This window comes from Augochlora pura, chromosome 10, assembly GCF_028453695.1.
Source record: "Augochlora pura isolate Apur16 chromosome 10, APUR_v2.2.1, whole genome shotgun sequence".
In the NCBI taxonomy this organism is placed as follows: Eukaryota; Metazoa; Arthropoda; class Insecta; order Hymenoptera; family Halictidae; genus Augochlora; species Augochlora pura.
Window position 1 is genome coordinate 21,314,034 of NC_135781.1, and position 19,479 is coordinate 21,333,512.

The window sequence follows — 19,479 nt, forward strand, 5'->3', positions numbered from 1 at the left end:
ACATGCAACACTCCTCTGACAGTTGAGCACATCATCCTACACTGCAAAATTTACCGATGGGAAAGACAACACTACAATATTAGACCTCCTTTAGAAAACACACTGAAGAACAAAGAAGCAATCGAGAAGTTACTGCATTTCCTGAAGCAGTCCCAACTGTATCACAAACTTTAACTCTATCTTGAGTCGCTAATAACCCATCTGGTGGTTGATGCGACTGTAAACGCAGAGAAAAAGAAAGAACTATGAATACATGTAGTTCTGTCTTACATTTTTTCAATGAGTTATGAGTGATATAATCGAATTCTTTCTGTAATGACACTGTTTTCTCTTTCAACTACTCATTTTTGTCGTAAATGCATAAAGCCAACAGTCTACCGATAACTTGTAGCTCAAGATTAAATTGAACAGCACCTCTGAATTGAAAAATGATACAGTATGTTTCCTGCATTTATCAAGGAATTTCAAACCTGCTTGCAAAGTTGGATAGCGCTAACAATTGCGAATTTCACTGACGCAAATATAATTCCTATTAGTATAATATAAAATAACTCAAGCGTTCGTATATAAGCGTCTGCATTCGTTTCAAAATTTCGTTTTCTCCACGAAGAAGATGTTAGTTCCATGGTTAAACTGGTGTCCGCGTACGACCGACATAAGAGATCCTCCATTCTCGAAATTTAGAATTTATCCCGAGGCCAGACACGTACCGACACGAACAGAATAAATTTCACTCGCTGTCGGACGATGCCTTTCGAATTTCCATAATTCCATAAACAATGAGGCCTACGTTTCACGACTTTCCCTTGATATTCTCAGGAACCACTCTACTTGCCATGGTATTCATTGAAATCGTTAAAACGACAGACTGCGGGAAATTCGAGGTGAACGCCGGCGAACAATGTGTCAATTTCTGCAACCACCAGTATTAAACATTAGTTCTTTTTACATCGACAAAAAAAATGTTGTACCTGCAAGTAGAAAATTCATTTTCCGGGATCTTCTTCACTTGCAGCCTTTGTCCTCTTAGAGAAAACTAGCGGAAGAAAATCATTAAACGATGCCTTAGCGTCTGCACGTTTAATTGTGCAACAAAGTGTCAGCTTCTTCAACTTGAGAAAAGTAATATCATACGGTTAAGCAATTATTTTTCTTGTAAATTCTTTTCGTTTTGATCCTATCATTTTCCTCAGATTTATGTAACTCCAAATATTGTCTTAGAGAGGGTAAATGTTCTATTTAATAAACAGATGCCATTTCTTTTATTTTACCTCAATCTTATTATTAGTAATATCTTTCTTCAGTATTTAAATTGCACATATTATTTATATTATAATTTAATTTTAATAGTTCTGTTAATATCGAAGGCCAGCTGTTAATTTCGTGAAAGATTGTTCAAAAAGTACAATAATCTTATCTATAATTCATCAACGTTATTTAACGTTAATTGTTACTGGCGTTCGTATCATACTATTGTTTCTGTAATCGTTGCGTTAAGAAGTTAAATTCATTTAGCCAGATATAATAGCATCCAATGAATGGAATTAAGGAAAGTTAGGGATGAATTTTATTTAATGCTTGAATTGATGGTCCATCGTAGTTCATAAAAATGGGAACGGAACAATGGAATGAAACAGAAGAGAGAAAGAGCTTTCCACTTCCATTTCCCTGGTTTTAATTAATAAATGAGATTAACTGAATCTTACGGACTTCCTTAAACTTCATATTATCGTATGTCGACTCGCAAAGAAATGTCAGAGATAAAATTGCGGGGACAGCAGAATTCATCTTGCAGAAAGTGCTGTTCTTTTGCAGCGAATGCTCTGCGAATGCAGTCGCATCGGATACAGAGGCTTCCTAGGATCATTTCCCACGGACGCAAATCTTATTTTCCGACGGGGATGATAAATGGAGGCTCGCGGGGCTTGCTGGACGCGAAACTTCGTCGGCGTTATTAATTTTCCCCAGATACAGAGATACATGCTTGCATAAATTTCGCGGGGACGCGTTAATTAGACATGCGGACGAAAAAAGATGAAGCGTGAGATAGGAAATCCGAAACGAAATGCTGTTCGACCCTCCTCTATTATCGCTCCAATACCTCATGCTTGATAATCAGATGCCGTGTCACTTTGTTGTACAAACACTACATTTCATTACAAATGTGACGGAATTTAATTATTCCTGCTAGCCGGAAATTTGCGACGATTTGTAATAAACAATTATGGCAACAAGCATGGACAAATTTTGTGTCTGATGAAACAGTAATAAGTGGAAATTATGAATAATCTTGATTGTTATCAAATCTCACATGAATTGCTTTTCTATAAATTAATTAATTTGTATATAACATGTAATGTCTTTATTCAAATGTATGTTGTACTTTATATAGAAACTAATTTTGCAAGTCGGCTAATTCGTATGAATTATTAGAAAGAACGTATAAAATGCATATTTTATAGCTTTATTATATAAAAACGCGGAATTCCATACTTAAGGACTTAATAATTAAGAAATCATTTTATTTGAAATAATATAATATAATAAATATATATCTAAATATGTAATGAATGATAATATAATAATGTAACGAATTAATTTGCAAAAGGATTATCTGCTTCTTCAAACAAACTAAATAAAGCCATTTTAAGAGTAACGTTGAGAAAAATACAATGATATACTATTTAAATAATCATATTTTGCACATACCATCGCACATAATCGTTTCAGTAAATCATATTTTGAGACTGTATTCGAAAATTGGAAAACAAGATTTTCACAAACATATTTCTAGTCTCTGAAGGGAAAATTTGCTTAAGATGAAATATGTTTTAAAAACGGGAGATTAAAGTATTAAAACTTCAAAAAAGTGAGTATTCAAAAATAAAAGACCGTAGGGATATGTATACCTATTTATCTTATGAAATGCAGAGACTCGCAAGAGCTTCTCAAACGTCGAATAAATAATTATTGCACGAGGAAATCTTGATATCCGTAGTCGCGGAGGTAGCTAGACGTGTTTGAAACATTCGAATGAAGAAACTTTACACGAGACCGTGTTCAGTCGACCGAATGAGACGCCAGAGACGTCGAAGTTCACTTCCGACTGCATTGTTTCAGATTCCACTCGCAAGTTACAGGATGTCCTCACCGATTTTTGCGGGTCGACGACGACGCCGAGCGGCGTGCCGAAATATCATCCGGACGGGGTAAGTTCCTCCCAAAACAGCATAATAGCGAGAGCCAATGATCGTATCTCGACCCACCAACCGTACGAGATCGTTCGTGGTTCTTGCTTTCCATTTTCATTTTATTTCAACATATCCATGCCTGTTTGATAACTTTTACAATGATTTAATGTTGATTCTTCCATCCATTAAGTTACGAATAATAACTTCGAAAGTACCCTTAACATTAAAATGATCTATTGTAATTAGCGACATCGAAACTAGGCAGTTAAAATTTACCATGATAAAAGAACTATTAAAATTTCATTAGCTCAAATATGTTTCAATAAAAAAAGGCATTTTTAAGCTTTGGCAAAGATTAGTGTCGTCCATATGTAACAGGTAAGAATAATATTGTCGCCAACGGTAATTAAATTCTGTGCAATAGATTGAGTGCAATAACTGTGTACCAAATAGAAATTTCTTTCTATTTTATATAATTTGATGCATATATAACAAAAATGAATAGTGCAAGCATTAATAGAATTAAGAAATCCTTTTTTATTTTATTTTGATTTAATTCAGTTAGAAAATTTTTATTTTGTATATAATATTGTTACGAACACCGGATGGATGACCAGTGCCGCCTCGGAATTCCCTTGCCAGAATAAAAGACAACAACACCGTTCAGGGTCTTCCGATCGATTTGAAGATAGTCAATTGGCGATGGACAGCGAATCTGATAGATTGTATTAGCATGATCTTCTAGATATTGTATAAAACGTGTATAGACGGAAAGAAAGTGTAAATTATAAATAGAATAAAAATAAATATGCCGAGGACACGCGGGACGGAGCGACGGGAACCGGACCAGGTTCCAGAAGGTCGCAACAATATTATTATTATATAACATAAAAATTATATAATAATAGCTACTTCACCCAATATAAAATCTTATTCGTATAAATTCTTATTCTTATATCAAATGAAATTCGACACAGAACAATGTTGTCCAAATGATTCATTTATAACTACAAAAAAATTCCCACCAATAGATTTTTCGAGCAACTAGGTTCAAATTCCGGACGTTGTTGGGACTATCGCTGTAAAATTATGATCTAAACTTTGGCGGGTTTTCGAGTTTACAAAATTCTTCCGATAATCCCGAGCTGTCGCGACAGTGGCGGAATATTTGAGATTCTTCGCTAGGAGCATTCGTGAAATTAGTGAACGCGCGGGCGATACACGGCGCTGGAAATGTCACACGGCAAACGGAAGTAATTAGCCGAGTGCAGGAGAAGAAATGGGATCTGCGGGTCCGATTTTAATTTCATCGTCATTTTTCGCGTAATTCGCGAAAGTACTCATCGGCGAAATTTCCGGCGATCCGCGAAATAATGACTCCCCGAGGTGCATTCTCGCGCGTCCCGCTGCGCTTCGAACGCTGGCGAATGCAGCTGCCGGGACAATGGCAGCAGATAATGAACCGTGGCCGAAGAAATTATCTCAGTAATTTCGTATAAACATTTTCGGTGCTAGTCGCTCCTGTTCATCGATCATTTTCGTAATTTCTATAGCGTGGCTCGGGCAACTCGATCTGCAATACTCCGGCAATTGAAATGTTTCTTGAATTATGGCATGAACAACGCATTCGATAAATAGACTGCGGATTACGAGTGTTTATTATGGGAATGCCAACACGAATCAGGTCGAGATTTAAAACGATTTATATAGATTACTGTTGATCTAGTACGTTGTCTATTAGAATTATAAATTGATTATGGGAATAATTAATTATTACACACTATTAGAACTTTAATTAGAACTTTACTTAGAACTTTTAATATTTAAAGAAAGGTATAAATTACGTCCTTTCTATTTGAGATATTTCAGATAACTAACACGAATCAATTCAATAAAAACAATAAGGATCAAAAGAGATTCAATAAACCATCAAATGCCTTCACATCTTAAACGTATTCGGTGGTAAATAAATAAACCATCCATTTGATTGATTTTTGCATTCAACTTATTTGTTGAAATTCAACATTGTCAATAAAAAGACAAAACTCTTACGAGAATAAGATTTCAAAGATACTTTAACGTGGTTAAATAGTATTAAATATTTAATAAGTCACTTTCTCGTGAAAAAAACGATAATGCTTTTCGAACTAACCAATATTTTTAGTAAGTTAAAGTATTTAAAAAAGATATTTTTATGTAGCTGCAGTTTCTTCCATTTGATATAAACAATGTGTATTTTGTATAAAAGTGCGCAGATGAATCATTATTTCAATAGACTATTGAGATTAAACCGAAAATTATGAAGGTTGTATGAGAATAACCCGTTAAAAGCTGTTGTTCTTACCTTATTAAAATTTAGATTCATAATTACTAGACTGTGAATTTTCGTGCAAAATAAAACTTGTTGCACTAATTGCATGATACAGGGGAGCCAGATAGATATTTATTTTGTTCCTTAATCATTTTAATAAGATGAATATCGAATAATGACAGCGATTACTTAATACTTTATTAGAACTAAAAAGTTAACCATTCAGAGCTTTTTAACGTTTAATTCGTTTCTTTTGTTAGTTTCGACATGTTTCGAGCTAAAAATCTTGGTGAATTTTACGTATTTTTTAACACTAGCTACCAAAACATAAAACTGCTACACATAAAACTTTTACTATATAAAATTCGCGGTTATTAATCACGCTGTCGAATGCACAGTTGGATTCAATAACATTGCACTGAAATCACAAATTTTTAGCTTCAAAAATTCAACCCAACAACTACAGATGCATAGCCTACTAAAATTGTATAATTATAACAATTTATTGCAATATAACTCATATCAGCGTAGCGGTTTGGTTTTATATAAATGACATGCTCCAACGATACGATTGTGTAAATTTCTCTTTGTTTGCATTGTATCGCAATAAATCGCTTCTTTTACAGTTTCCCCATTTCACCGTAACATTTTTATTTGTTTCACGCTACAATTTCAAATTGTCAACACTGTAAAATTCAAACTTGTTCGATCGAACGTAGGTATTTAAGTGAAATAAAAAATAACTATATAAAATACATTACGTCGAGGAGAAAGAACAAAACAACCGTTTTGTGAATTTGGTCGTCTAACTAATATTTATTATTATTATTACTATTATTATTATTTATCGTATATAGGTGATGAGACCTATATAGTCTTAGCATAAGTACAAATAAATTAGAGTAAAGATGGCTGAAGAAAAAACACAGAAAATGCAATAAAAAAATACACAAAGAAGAAGAAGAATACATAAAATATTGATTACGTTGTTCTACATATAATACAGATTTTACAAATGTTTTAACATATTTCATTATATATGCGATAATGACGTGAGAAACGTTTTCATGTATATAATATTTAATTAACGTAGTAACATTGACAATTTCCTTTATTTCTAATTTTTCTAAAATGATACATGAAGCTAAAAATATGCGCGAGGAACGACAAGCACTATGCAAAATCGAAGAAACAATGCGATAGACAACTAAAAATAATAGTCTCTAAAGCGTTTTCGTAATATTTGTAAAAAGTTACACATCCGAAAAGAACGATGTTCCATTAGATACCTTTGCCTAAAGTTGCAAAACCGGGAAAAAGCGAAAATCTATTAAAGTATATTACCGTTCTAATAGAAATAGTATTGTGATCCCCATTAATCCTTGGAGAGACGAGTTTGGGACAGTCCGCAAATGAGTTCTCGAACGGGGAAAGAAAAATTGATGGCGGAGCAGAATCGAGGGTGACGTTGAACAGGTCCGGCGTCGAATCCGTGTTGCGTCAGCGGAAGCCGGCGGCGGCTCTGAAAACGCGAGTACGTTTCGAAGCCAGACGCGAGAACGATATAAATGAACGTCGACATATCGTAACGCGACTGGCCGAGTTTCGTTTTAACGAGTTCACTTCGATGCTCGAAGACAGTGTGAGTCGATGCTTACTCGCGACAGGGTTTATGATAGACAGAGTATCTGGCCCGACTGAGTGTATAGTGTATACACGGTCGATCGCGCGGGCTGACACCTATTTTCCGATCCCTATACAATAACACCTTCGCGATAAACACGATCTCTGAAAACTGTTCTTCTGCATCATCGCTCGATTCTTGAGAAACTGAATTTTAAAGAGAAAGAGCCAGATTTTAACATTCGAACGAACCAATGTCGACAACGACAAAATACAAGACCTGCATTTATCAATGAAAAGAAGATTATAGAACAAATACTATAAAGATACCTTAATGTCCCTTTATTTAATCGCTAATAACCATGCAGTTGATGCAACATAAAACCAATCATATAAACAAAACTTTCCATCAAAAACATGATCTTTGGTTGGAAATTTTAGAAGTGAATTTGTTAATCTTCGAACCTGTTTTATTAGCGTTTTGTTAGCGAGAAATGCTTTCTAATTTGCAGTATTTCCATTTTACATGATTTATTGCAAGTTACTTGTATTATTAATAACGTTTTAAATATAGACAAAGGTACTTCACAACTATTCTGAAGCGTGTTCTGTGGTGTTTATACAAATTTAAACTAATGATGATCGGGTCACCGTAAAGATGATCAAAAACTGTATTAGACTTTCTACTATAATAATACGCGTTTTCAAGCTTACTATATTAAGAGACAGAATAATTAATATGAAAATTTAAAGGAAAGTAAAAATTGTTATGCAGAATTCAATAAATTTGACACCAATAAGGTGGTAATTAAACAAGCTTAATACATAGTCTCGATCATATACATAAATCAGAAACACCACAGAGGGATGGTTACTCAAAATTTTAAATACATATTCAATAAGATTTTTTAAACGATGTACCTTCGCATGTGTTCATTATATTTTGATATCGTATTTTTTTAATGAATTCGTATAGTGTAGAGTTTTTAACAAACGCTAGTTTGAAAGCATAGAATTGTTTATTAACCCTTGATAGTTCTGTTTTTACTGGGTATTTTTATTAGAAGCTTTTTATTGGCTACCATTTTTATTTGCATTTTAAGTACACGCGAACCGGTTCTACAATGCCAGGATGAAATGTGAAATAAACACTCGACACAATTAGTCAAAATTAAATCATGAATATATTGAAAGTTTTATTTGCCGTTGCAACCCCACATTTTCAATTCCTCGAATTGCGTAGGTTTATACCATCGAAGATTTATTGCTTCCTGGCTGGCCAAAATTTGGCTTCCAGAGACGTTATCTTGTCCAACCGCTCGACTTCCAAATGAAGTATTATTTTACGATTTGGGATACTTGTTACACCAACTGAATTATTTCATTTACCAAGCGTACAATCCGAAGTCTAATAGACTACTGTGTTTCATTCGAAGTAGTATTTCATCCAAACCTGCAGTATTTATTCATTCAAATTAAAGAATTATTCAATAAAATTCACAGATAAAAAAATAAGTAATAAATAAAAAAAAGTATAAAATATATTGTTGACTGGACCAAAAATTGATGTGTTCTCAGCTCTGTTGTTTCTAACAATTAATGTCTCAAATGGAATCCTATTTTACGATTTATGATGCTTTTTGTATTAAATGAAATATTTCGTTTACAAGTTTATGTGTAATATCTTGAAATAAAATATCTGATAATCCTATCTGAAATTCTTTTGTAACCGTTTTTCTATTTTTTATTTCTGTCGGAAAGATTTATTTTGTAAAAGATTTATTATTCCCTAGCTAGTCTAAAACTCACTAGCACGCAAGCTTTTTTCCAAAGTTTACAATTTTCAAACACAATATTGGTTCCACATTAATCCTGCTTAAGACAACATAGTTTAGATATTGTTTGCCGTGTTGTTATCTATTGTTGAGATAAAAGTATTAGATTGTACTACTGTAAGCTTCAATATTATGAAATATTATTTTAACCCTTAAGGCTCTATGGACGTATATATGCGTTTGACGAAAGTCGCCGTTGTGGCCGAAGGACGTAGATATGCGTTTACTCTAAGTCATAAAGACCGTAAGCGCTAGCCGCGCGCCGTTCCTACGGACCGTTTCGGCCGGGAGTATTTAGAGGTACCATTCACGATAAGAAAATAAAATAAATGACGTAGACGATATAAATACTGTTTAATTGCTAATGTAAAATACAAAATGTAAAAATGTTAGTTTAATTACCCTATAATAACAGAAACCGAATAATACGGAAACAACTTTTACGAAGTTTCGTTTAACATTTCTATAAGGAAAAGAAAGTAATATAATAATATAATAGTGTAATAATATAATAACATAATAATGTAATAATATAATGACATAATAAAGTAATAATATAATAATTACTAATAACAATTAGAAAAATGTTTACGGCCGATTATCAGTCGATAAAATGTTAAGAAATGCAGACAATTTCAATTTTGCATAAAAATCCACAATCTATAAAAATTTGGAAAATCGGAATCTACAGTAATATTGCAACTGACCCTAAAATCGTCTAGTTTCACGATGCCAAAGATTTACGGTCAGCTGGTTAAAAATTCGGCAATCTGCGATACTGCCTTTTCGCAACCCCTGCAGTGACGCACGATTAGAAACGGCGCGCTGGAGGACAATCAAATTCTTCCTGAACAATAAACAACTCGTTCGGAGCTCGCATCGGGGGTGGCAGAAATTAAGCGAATTTCGGACCCTTCGGGGAACGTTTGGCGTGTGTACATGCATACGTATCGCGCGCGTACACGTACGCATACGCGCAGACAGAATTGTATGCGACCACGACGATTGGTGGCCGAGCACCGGGAACCATAGCACACCTCGGTTACACAAACGCGCACGCTCCGCGGTATAAACTCGCAATAACTCGCACCTGTTCGCGCGGACCCAGACGTATTCCCGGTGTAATAGCCACAGGAATAGTTCAGGATTTTATGGGACGTATGTTTCCTCCACGCATGCTAACGCTTTGTACTTTCTCTGGGAAACGTTCGACTGTATCATCGACGGGGATGGTCGAAATTTCGAACATCCCCGCGTTGTTTCATATCCTATGAAATTGTGACGCGGCCGACATTTTGATCATCCCGTCTCGTTTGCTACCATTTTTTTTACGAGCACTGTATAACTGGACTATTGACTCGGGGGCTAACTTACCAAAAGGTCAATCTGTGGGCGCGGCGTATTCTGATGCAGAGTGGACAATCTTTGTGATCAATATATCGAGTCTACTTTATTTTGTATTAAAGAACGAAATAACATTCGTACTGGCTAGCTAAAATGGTAATATAAGAAAAATACTATAAGAACTGTTTATTCTGTTATTGACAAATTTCCAATGCTATTTCTGAACATTAAATATTTTGCTACGTAATATGCTATAAATGCTACAAAAAAATACTATAAAACGATACTCTCTACTATTTGTAGAGTTTTTGTACTATCTCTTGTATTTATTACCTCGGTTGATTGCACGAAATATTCATCATTATTATTAATGGCCTGGCGCTATCTTTATGACAAGTGAACCATGAATCAAAAGGTCAATCTATGCCGTAAGCGAACATATTATGTCGAAGGTAATTTTTGAACTTAATAAGTTCAACCTTTTTTATTTTCTATTATTTGATACTAGGTACTATTCAATGTCACAATTTGCAATTGAAATGATTTTTTAAGTATTATAAATAATCTGTCAATCTTTATGCCAAATCAAAATTGTCTGTTTCATTTAATCTCCTCACTGTAGCATTTTCTTTATAGTTGTGACGATTAGAACTTTTCCGATCTTAGGACTTTCCTGACCATACGGACTTTAGGACTTGATAGAATTTCACTACGATATAGTTTGTTGAAAAATATTTGACACTTATTTCTTCATCTTTATTATCTTTTATCTTTTTATTTTTATTTTATTTTATTTTTTCCGAAATTTTCTTATTAATTATTTATCCATTTTTACGTAAGCTCGCATACGCGTAATCTATGAGTCAAAATAGGGGATACCTTAATTTTGCAATTTTATTGTTTTCGTTGTTTAACAAAAATTATTATGCATAATATTTCCCAATAACATACGGCGGAAAACTATAATGCAAGTAGGATGTATCATCTCGTATTTATTAAAATTATTGCAAAGAGGTTTATGAATCCGATTTCTCATTCTTATAAGTGGAATGCAGAATTCATGCATTTATTAGAAAAATACAAATCTTTCATTAAGAATAGTAGAAGCATTAAAAGAACTCAGAATTATCAATAGATTACGGATAAAGAAAATCTTTATTTTGCATAAATATCCAGAGTCTATTCATAAGCCAAGCAGAAGAGTATTCGCTTATTTATGATAAACGAGCGCGGAGCATTAACTCTTACCTCGTCGGAGGAAATTGGAGTATATTAATAGCTGCGATTGGTCAATTTTATGGATACCCAAGGATCAGTTGATGACTGGCCGTCGAAACGCGATCGAAAATAATTTTTCTATGCTGCCAGTGTCAATAATAATCGGTTGTTACGCGAATTTATGGTGCTCGGCGAGGATCAGGCTGCGCGAACGCGGTTGTTATCACGGTTGACACGATGGCTGATAATGTTCGTTGCGTGATGGATTGTCGGGTGCCGGATCAGCCGCAGAGAAGCCCTGAAAGACGAGTATACATCGTTATCTGGCACCAGGATAACGATCCTTTATATCGAGCCGTTCCTACCGTCTCCGGTATTTACCTTTTCCTCCACGGTTAGGTCGCAGCAGCTCGAACAAATGTTCCGCAATTGATTCCTGGCAGATCAACTTGCCGCTTTTCTGGTTAATCAACGGCTAACATAAACGTTACAACTGCTGACACGTCGTGCAGATAAAATTGCGTACAAACAGGTCGTGATCCAATAGATTGATTGCAATTCCACCTCTTATAGTATTGGTATTGAATTAGACTCGTGACACAGACTTTAATTTCTTCCACTATAATTCCTTTCATAGCCATGTTGATTAACACTTCTTTATTTTTAATCGTTTTCCTAGTAGAAAAATATAATTTGTTAATTAATTTTGCTTCGTTGCCATAGCGCAACGCGTTAAACATAATCTATTAAATATGGATGGTACACTTTTAAATTTTTAAATCAATTAATACTTGCATATATATAGTTTTGAATTTTTTTAATCTAATGAACACAAAAAATATTGTATTTTCTCGACGATTGGTTAATAATAAAAATAAGTCTTTGTAGATTCATTATTTAATGTTTTGTTTGAAAAACATTGTTTATTGCTGTAATACGAAAATTACTTTGTAAATACAACATACTTATTATAAACACTATTAATGTTGCTGTATTCACCGATGATATTAGTATGCCATATTACATATTGAATAATATTATCTTGTATCAACAAGAGATTGAGTTTCCTTATATAAAGAACTAATAACTGCATCAATCAATGTATTGATAAATACATCATATTTTGCATTAAAAAGTATAGTTGATTTTCCTGTGTCCTATGTGTCTTTACTTATAAAACATACTCGCAATTAGGTCAAACTACGTGTCCATCGTCACCATCAAATTTTAATTTGATATATGTATAATTCAAAATCAACATTTATTTTGTAAATATGATATTAAATTCATGATGGTGTAAGTTACATTTTCCAAACTTTTAAGTCTTGAAATGTAACGCATGCATGCTAAAATGTTAAATTACATGGGAACTAACTTGTAACTATGAATTAACTTAACTAGAAATTGATGTAACTATAATTCGATTTGACTATGAATCGGCGTAACTATAATTCAACTCAACTATCTTACTTCACGATGATATTCTATGCTTCTCACGAGAAATGTAATTTACACCAGTACGACGACTACGACCAAATCGTATTTGAGTAGGTAAATGGGTCACCCTGTGTATCGCTTGCAAATTCGGGAAAGCGAATTTTTAGAACGCGTAAAAAATATTATATACGACTCTATGCCCTCAGATCCTTTCCAAGTTAGACGTTTCACACCCCTGGTTGTCTGTCACCCCGTTTACGACTCCGCTGTCTTTCAAGCGGTATCAAAGATCGTTCGAAAGTAGAGTCCGACTCTTTTATGACTCGCCGAATATTTATTATATTTATTTGTGTCCGCGGACGTTTAGCCGGGCGTATAAATAGAGGACTGAGATTCTTTGATCGCGCGATATTACGGAGACCTTTTATCCATGTGCCGGCGGAGCAAAAAAGAACCGTGATCTTAGAGGAAATAATGTCCGCTGAATCTGAGCGATCCGAGGGATCATCCGTGTAATGCTTCCTTTCCGAGGTGTTTGCCGAGAAATCGCGAGAGCCGCGGCTAAAACGATGTGAGGATCGGGAAACAATGGTCGATAGATCTTTCTCGAAGCTGCAGAATCTTCCAGAATCTTTGCAGAACGAACGGCATGCTGAAATTAATCCTCAGTATACAATCATGGTGATCGAGTACCAATTCATTCGACAAGAACAACCGTGTATTTATTTTAAATACTCTCTTCATAATATTTGCTTGTTTTCATATATCATTTTACAAAAATTGAAAGTAAATTAATAATAAATGGTAGTAGATCTTCTTAAATTATCTTTCCTTGAAAATCTGTACATGCTGTCAGTGCATACATATTGTTAACATAGTATTTATCACTAGTATGGAGTTTTCTATGCAAATTCTCATTTCCATACAGTATATTACACAAATCAAGATTAACAAAAAATTTCCTGCATCAATTAAGAGATTACCCATTAACAAATGAGAATAGGAATGCTAGTAGACTATACTAATTTTTGTTTACTAGAATTTGAAAAATATGCATACGGCATTAATGTATAATAATGCACAGTTACTTACGAACTTATTGCAGACGTTTTTAGTGCAGGAAATTTTTATTGTGCATAAAGATTAGCAATTTTCTAATGAAGCTGTTTCAAACTGATAAAGAGAACGAAATTCCAGAGTTCGGATAACAGAACAATTGCTCGATTATAACGCTAGACCCAATCTTTATGGACATATACAATATACATATATTGTATTTATATGTAGATTGTTTCATACTGATAACTGAACTTGTTTTTCACATATAAATATTCGCTTTTTAAATATTTTTCTAACTATACGAAATTATTAACAACAAGAACTTTCGAATCACCATAACTAGGAAACAAATCGTACAATAATTACATCTTCGTATAACTTGTATAAAAAAGTTTGCCTATATACAATAATGTCCAATTTGAATTTTCATTCACTTATGCATCCTCATGAAAAATGTATTTCAAGCGTGCCTTCGTGTGCACGGTACGAAGAACAAAGGTTCAAAGTCCCATTTGATATTAGCAGCAGGGAATCCAAATTTGATGTAAACTGTCGAAAATTTTAGCTTGTTCAAGATGTGTCCAAATTGAACTGAACTATTCAAAGTTTCAGTTCGATGTCAATCGTACGGATTCTGTATTGATCGACTCTGTTCCGAGGTCTGCCAGTACGAAGTTCTGATTCAATCTAGATCCTAGGAAACCCAAATCTCAGATTATAGCTCTGAAACTTATGCCACTCCATCTTCTGCTCCATTGTCAGTTTGAAACTATTATTTTGTAGCAATTATTTTTAGTCCGTTTCTCAAAAATTATTGAACGAGTATGAAATAAAGGTGATAGTTTAGATGGCTCAATGGGGCAGCAATTAACATGTTTCGAAATAAGTAATAATGTGAATTTCAGATTATGAAAAGACATATTCAAATAAAAGATTTGTTTAACTCTTGATAACTGTGTCTTTAAGAACAGATGTTGATCATTTATATTTCTCAAGTCTCATTTTATTTTCTCGTTACAATTTGTATATAATTATAGTAATATTAATTTTTAACAAATTGCTTACTCAAACACACGTTACTTTCCACAATGATCCAGTAGCTTTTCTCACGAGTCAATATGTGTTAATAACTACAAGTGTTAATAACTAAACTGCGTATCTTTGTGCAAAATAAAAATTTATCAGTATTTATTGTAAACGTTTTTTTGACGAATTCAGTACATCGCAAGTAATTATAGCGACATTCTTTAATGCTTTTTATCTTGTTACTGTTTCAATTTGCAGATACTTTGATTATAAACGCATAACGTCCGCAGTTTAGTGATATCAATAATTAAAAGTTGTTTAATAGTACGATCAACTTTTAACTGATCTCTAAAGATGCATATTTTACACAACCAGTAGCGAGACTACTAATTCTGGTCAAAGAGATATAAATAAATCCTGCACAGGGAAACAAGCCCTTTTTAACAGTCTACAGCGTTTAGACACGTCGTCCGTTGTTTACACAAAGTTACGCGTTTGCCTCGGTACAAAGACCATGGGAAAATCGAGGAAATCTCGTTTCCTCCCCATCGATTGGTCTATGATCTCGAGAAAAGTTTACTCCGCGCGATACGCAGCGTTTTCTTACGGGCTCGAACAACAATCTGGCGACCTACGTATAAAGGAACCCCAAGGCATCGGTTTCATGGCTGTTCATGTTCCGGGTGTTCCTTCTCGTTCCCTTTCGTTCATTTTTACGAGATTATTATTTCCACGGAAACTCCCGTTTCGATTCCACCTTCTCACTGAACAGGTTCACGGGCCACCTCTCTCCCTCTCTCTCCCTCCCTCTCCCTCCCTCTCTCTCCCTCTCCCCCCCTCCCCCCCCCCCCCTCTCTCTCTCTCTCTCTCTCTCTCTCTTTCAATCTCACTCACTCACTCACTCAATATCTCTGTTGCGTGTACGTGGATAAATAAGGATCGGCGCTTGTTCCGCTCGTTTTGCTTCTGGTTTTGGTGATTTAGACCCCGCGTGCTCGTTATTTATGCGGTCGAAAGTTTCGCCTAGCATAGCGGTTCGAAATATATTCGAATCGGTCACGGTGAATGTCGAACGGGGGGGGCCCACTGAAAAAGCCAATCTAGAAACTCGTAAACGCCGCGGAAAATAACACGGAACTTCGCGGCCACTTCCGCCAATCGATAAAACACTGGACTTTACAAATGACCGCCATTTGTGACCACGAACCCCCCGCACCAGCGCAGCACCCTCGATCGATGCATCCGGCGACATACTGACGAAAAATCAAACTTTTTCAATTGATTTCTATCGAACCTCATTCGATCATCTTGCGCTTTCCTTGTTGACGCTTCTCTTTAGTTAATGCTACGTCGAACTGGTTACCTTCCCCCCTCTCTACATTCACATTGCTCTCTCTCTCTCTCTCTCTCTCTCTGTCTACATTCGCGTTACTCTTCAATATTCTGCATTATTTCCCTATCACTCACAATTCTTTATTGTCATCACTTTACCATTTTTTACGACTTTTTATGATTCTTTATTATTTCGTACGGTTTGTTACTACTCCTGACTATACTTTACCATTTTTTATGATTCTTCTTTATTTTTCATTGTCATTTACTATTCTTTATCTTTTCTTACGATGCATCGTAAGAAAACATAAAATACATCGCGATGTTTCAAGATTATTTATTATTTATTTGTTATTATTCATGACTATACTTCTCTATTTTTATGATTCTTAACGATACCTTATGATTTTCTACGATTTTTCGTTTATTTTTTATTATCTCTTTGTATCCATTACATCTTCTTATGATTCTTCACTAACTTTTCCTGTTGTTGATCATTTTTCATTACTTACTATGATTCTTTATTATTCGCCACTATTTGTCGCTATTCTCAATTATATTTTTCATGATTTTTTACGGTTTATTATGAGTCTTGATTTGTGACATTTAAATTCTTTACAATTCTGTACTATATTTTACGATTGGTACATTTATATTTGTGCACTCAGTATTTATGTTTAAAACAAAGAGTATCTTGGATTGTATTTCTTTCGTAAAATATTAATCGTTCGCACGAAAGGATTCGATTTTTAGAAAAATTACGAAAGAGTCTAGCTTCGACATTTGAGTCGTTCAGTGCACACATCGACTAACTCCATAAATCAAAAAGTCGAGAAACGCGATGAAATGATGTACATTGTTTTTTAAAATTCCTGTTATAACATAGATTCACATATATAATGTAGAATGCATAAATACAGATATAGCTTTCATTTAACGATATATAAAATTAACAAGAAAGAATAGCCAAAAAATAATCGTCGGTAATGTTATAGTTTTTATGTGACTGGTGGAGTTAATCAATTTGGCAACTGAAAAAAAGCAGTAAAATTAAATTCAGTCTTTAAATTTTTAAGTTTTTCATTACAGAAAAAGTTAGTTATTATATATTTTTATTACAGCTTTTCCATAAAAATGAATGTTGACAGTTCTGTTATAATATATTATTTGTGATTAATTCATCAGGAATATTACTGTGGCGATCCTGATTTTAACGGGAAAATTTTTTTTACCTGAAAAAATTCTATAACATCCGGCTGGATGTCCAAAATAAGCCATATTTTTTCAAAATTTTAGAAAGTCGCTAAAGGTGGAAAAATGCCGGAAAACCGTGAAATCTAATTTACCCTGTAACTACCCTCACGGACAAGTTACAGGGTTAAAATTTTGCGCAGATGAGTTTTTATTGGTCAGCTATCGAACGGTATATGACTCGTTGAAAAACCTCTAAGGGCAGTTTTGACCATCTTAATCGGCTATGCCCTTTCTTGAGACCCACGAGATCCTTCAGTTTCTGGCCAAACAAACATTTTTTTTATCTGTTTGCCAATGCGATTTTATTACCAGTATTATTGAGAGGGGGAAACATCTTCGGCTGTTTAAAAAAAAAGCATTGATGCATGGCAACAAATCAACGATTACATTAGAGTATGGAGTTAATCAGAATGGCTTCTGAAATAAATTACTTATTTTTCAGTGGCCAAAAAAATTTTGCCGTTTAATGGCGTTAAACTTTATTATTCAGGAAAGTTATTATAAATATAAAAAGTTATGACTATACCAAGTGCTTTGACACTTAAATTTAAGATTTTTCAAAAAGTGGAGTTAATCGATGTGTGCACTGGACGGCTCATTTGTTTCTCTATAGTAAAAATGTAGAGTGCAATTCGTTCGCACTTTTTTACGGATTTTATGAACGTATAAAAAGCACAATTTCCTAAAATTTCATTTTAAATCCAATTTAATTATAACATAACAAAGCAAAGGAAATTACATGTCGCAATTATCAATTCCACACGTGAAAGTAGCTCCAACAATTTTCTAAATAATAAATTAATGTCAATTTGTATCTGGTGTTAGATATTCATCGTTTTAAAGACTCACAAATTCTATTACATGTCAAAGGAAAATTTAATTTAATGTAAAAAGCTAAAGTTTTTGCAGGGGTTCGAACGAAATGATAGCTTATTAACACTACACTTACGAACTGATTCAAACGCGATCAGTTTCATATTCTTCCTTTTAAAGTGACTGAAATTACAAAGACTTAAATGCAATAAATGATGGAATAAATTTCTCAACTCCATCATACATTGTAATAGTAATGGCGTAAGGTCTAAATAAAAAAAGGTCTCATCATTCTTATAAAATAACACATATTAATCAATGTTAGAGCATGGTATATTTCGCGTCAACATGGTCGACTCCGTCAAAAGACTAAAATCTGAGCTTTCAAATAAACTGCAGTCCAATACTTGCTTCTTCCAAATTCCTGCACCGGCATTTGCGCTCCCACAGAGCTCTCGGGTACAGTAACGATTGTTCGAGTATTTCCAACAATCCAGTGATTACTACACCAGAAATGGTCGCAAACGGACGCGGCATGAAGGAATGGTGAACACGCAGGCCGATGTCCAGCAAATCAGGCAAGCTGCGGCAGGATTCAAAATTAGATTCTCGGCGATGGGGATTAAGTCTGCTTTGCATAGACCGCTTATGGTTGCCGATTCGGTTGCATATCGTCTGCATTAGCTTTCGCGATCCCGGCGGGCGGGTGTAGGTTGCTAGGCAGGAACGGACTTTCGAGTATCAGTTAACAGAAGCACGTCGATAGTGATTCTCCGCGAAAATATGAGCGACTCCGCGCCGAAACTGGGTTGCCAGGAAAAGCGGCTTACTGGCCTGCGTCGCGCGACTTTCACGCCGCTGAACACGCTAAATCAGCTTTGCCCCGGCAACAGGAAATTCTTCTGGCAAAGGAGAGCATTTCGCACGAGCAAAAGTTGAGCCAATTTCGCCACTTGATTCCGAGAGAGAACGCTCCCATCCTGATGGCTCGTTCGACCGTTCGATCCCATAATTAGGTCTCGGCTGACGGTCCTCG

The 19,479-nt window shown here is 34.7% G+C and overlaps 1 protein-coding gene across 1 annotated transcript in view; it reads left to right on the plus strand.

The window, feature by feature from the left end:
• Positions 1-19,479, plus strand: part of Dgk (diacyl glycerol kinase 1) — a 180,219-nt gene that overhangs the window by 79,897 nt on the left and 80,843 nt on the right. Inside the window, exon 3 of the mRNA XM_078192934.1 lies at positions 3,121-3,209. Coding sequence (XP_078049060.1) covers positions 3,121-3,209 — 89 coding nt within the window. The remainder of the gene's footprint in view (positions 1-3,120; positions 3,210-19,479) is intronic.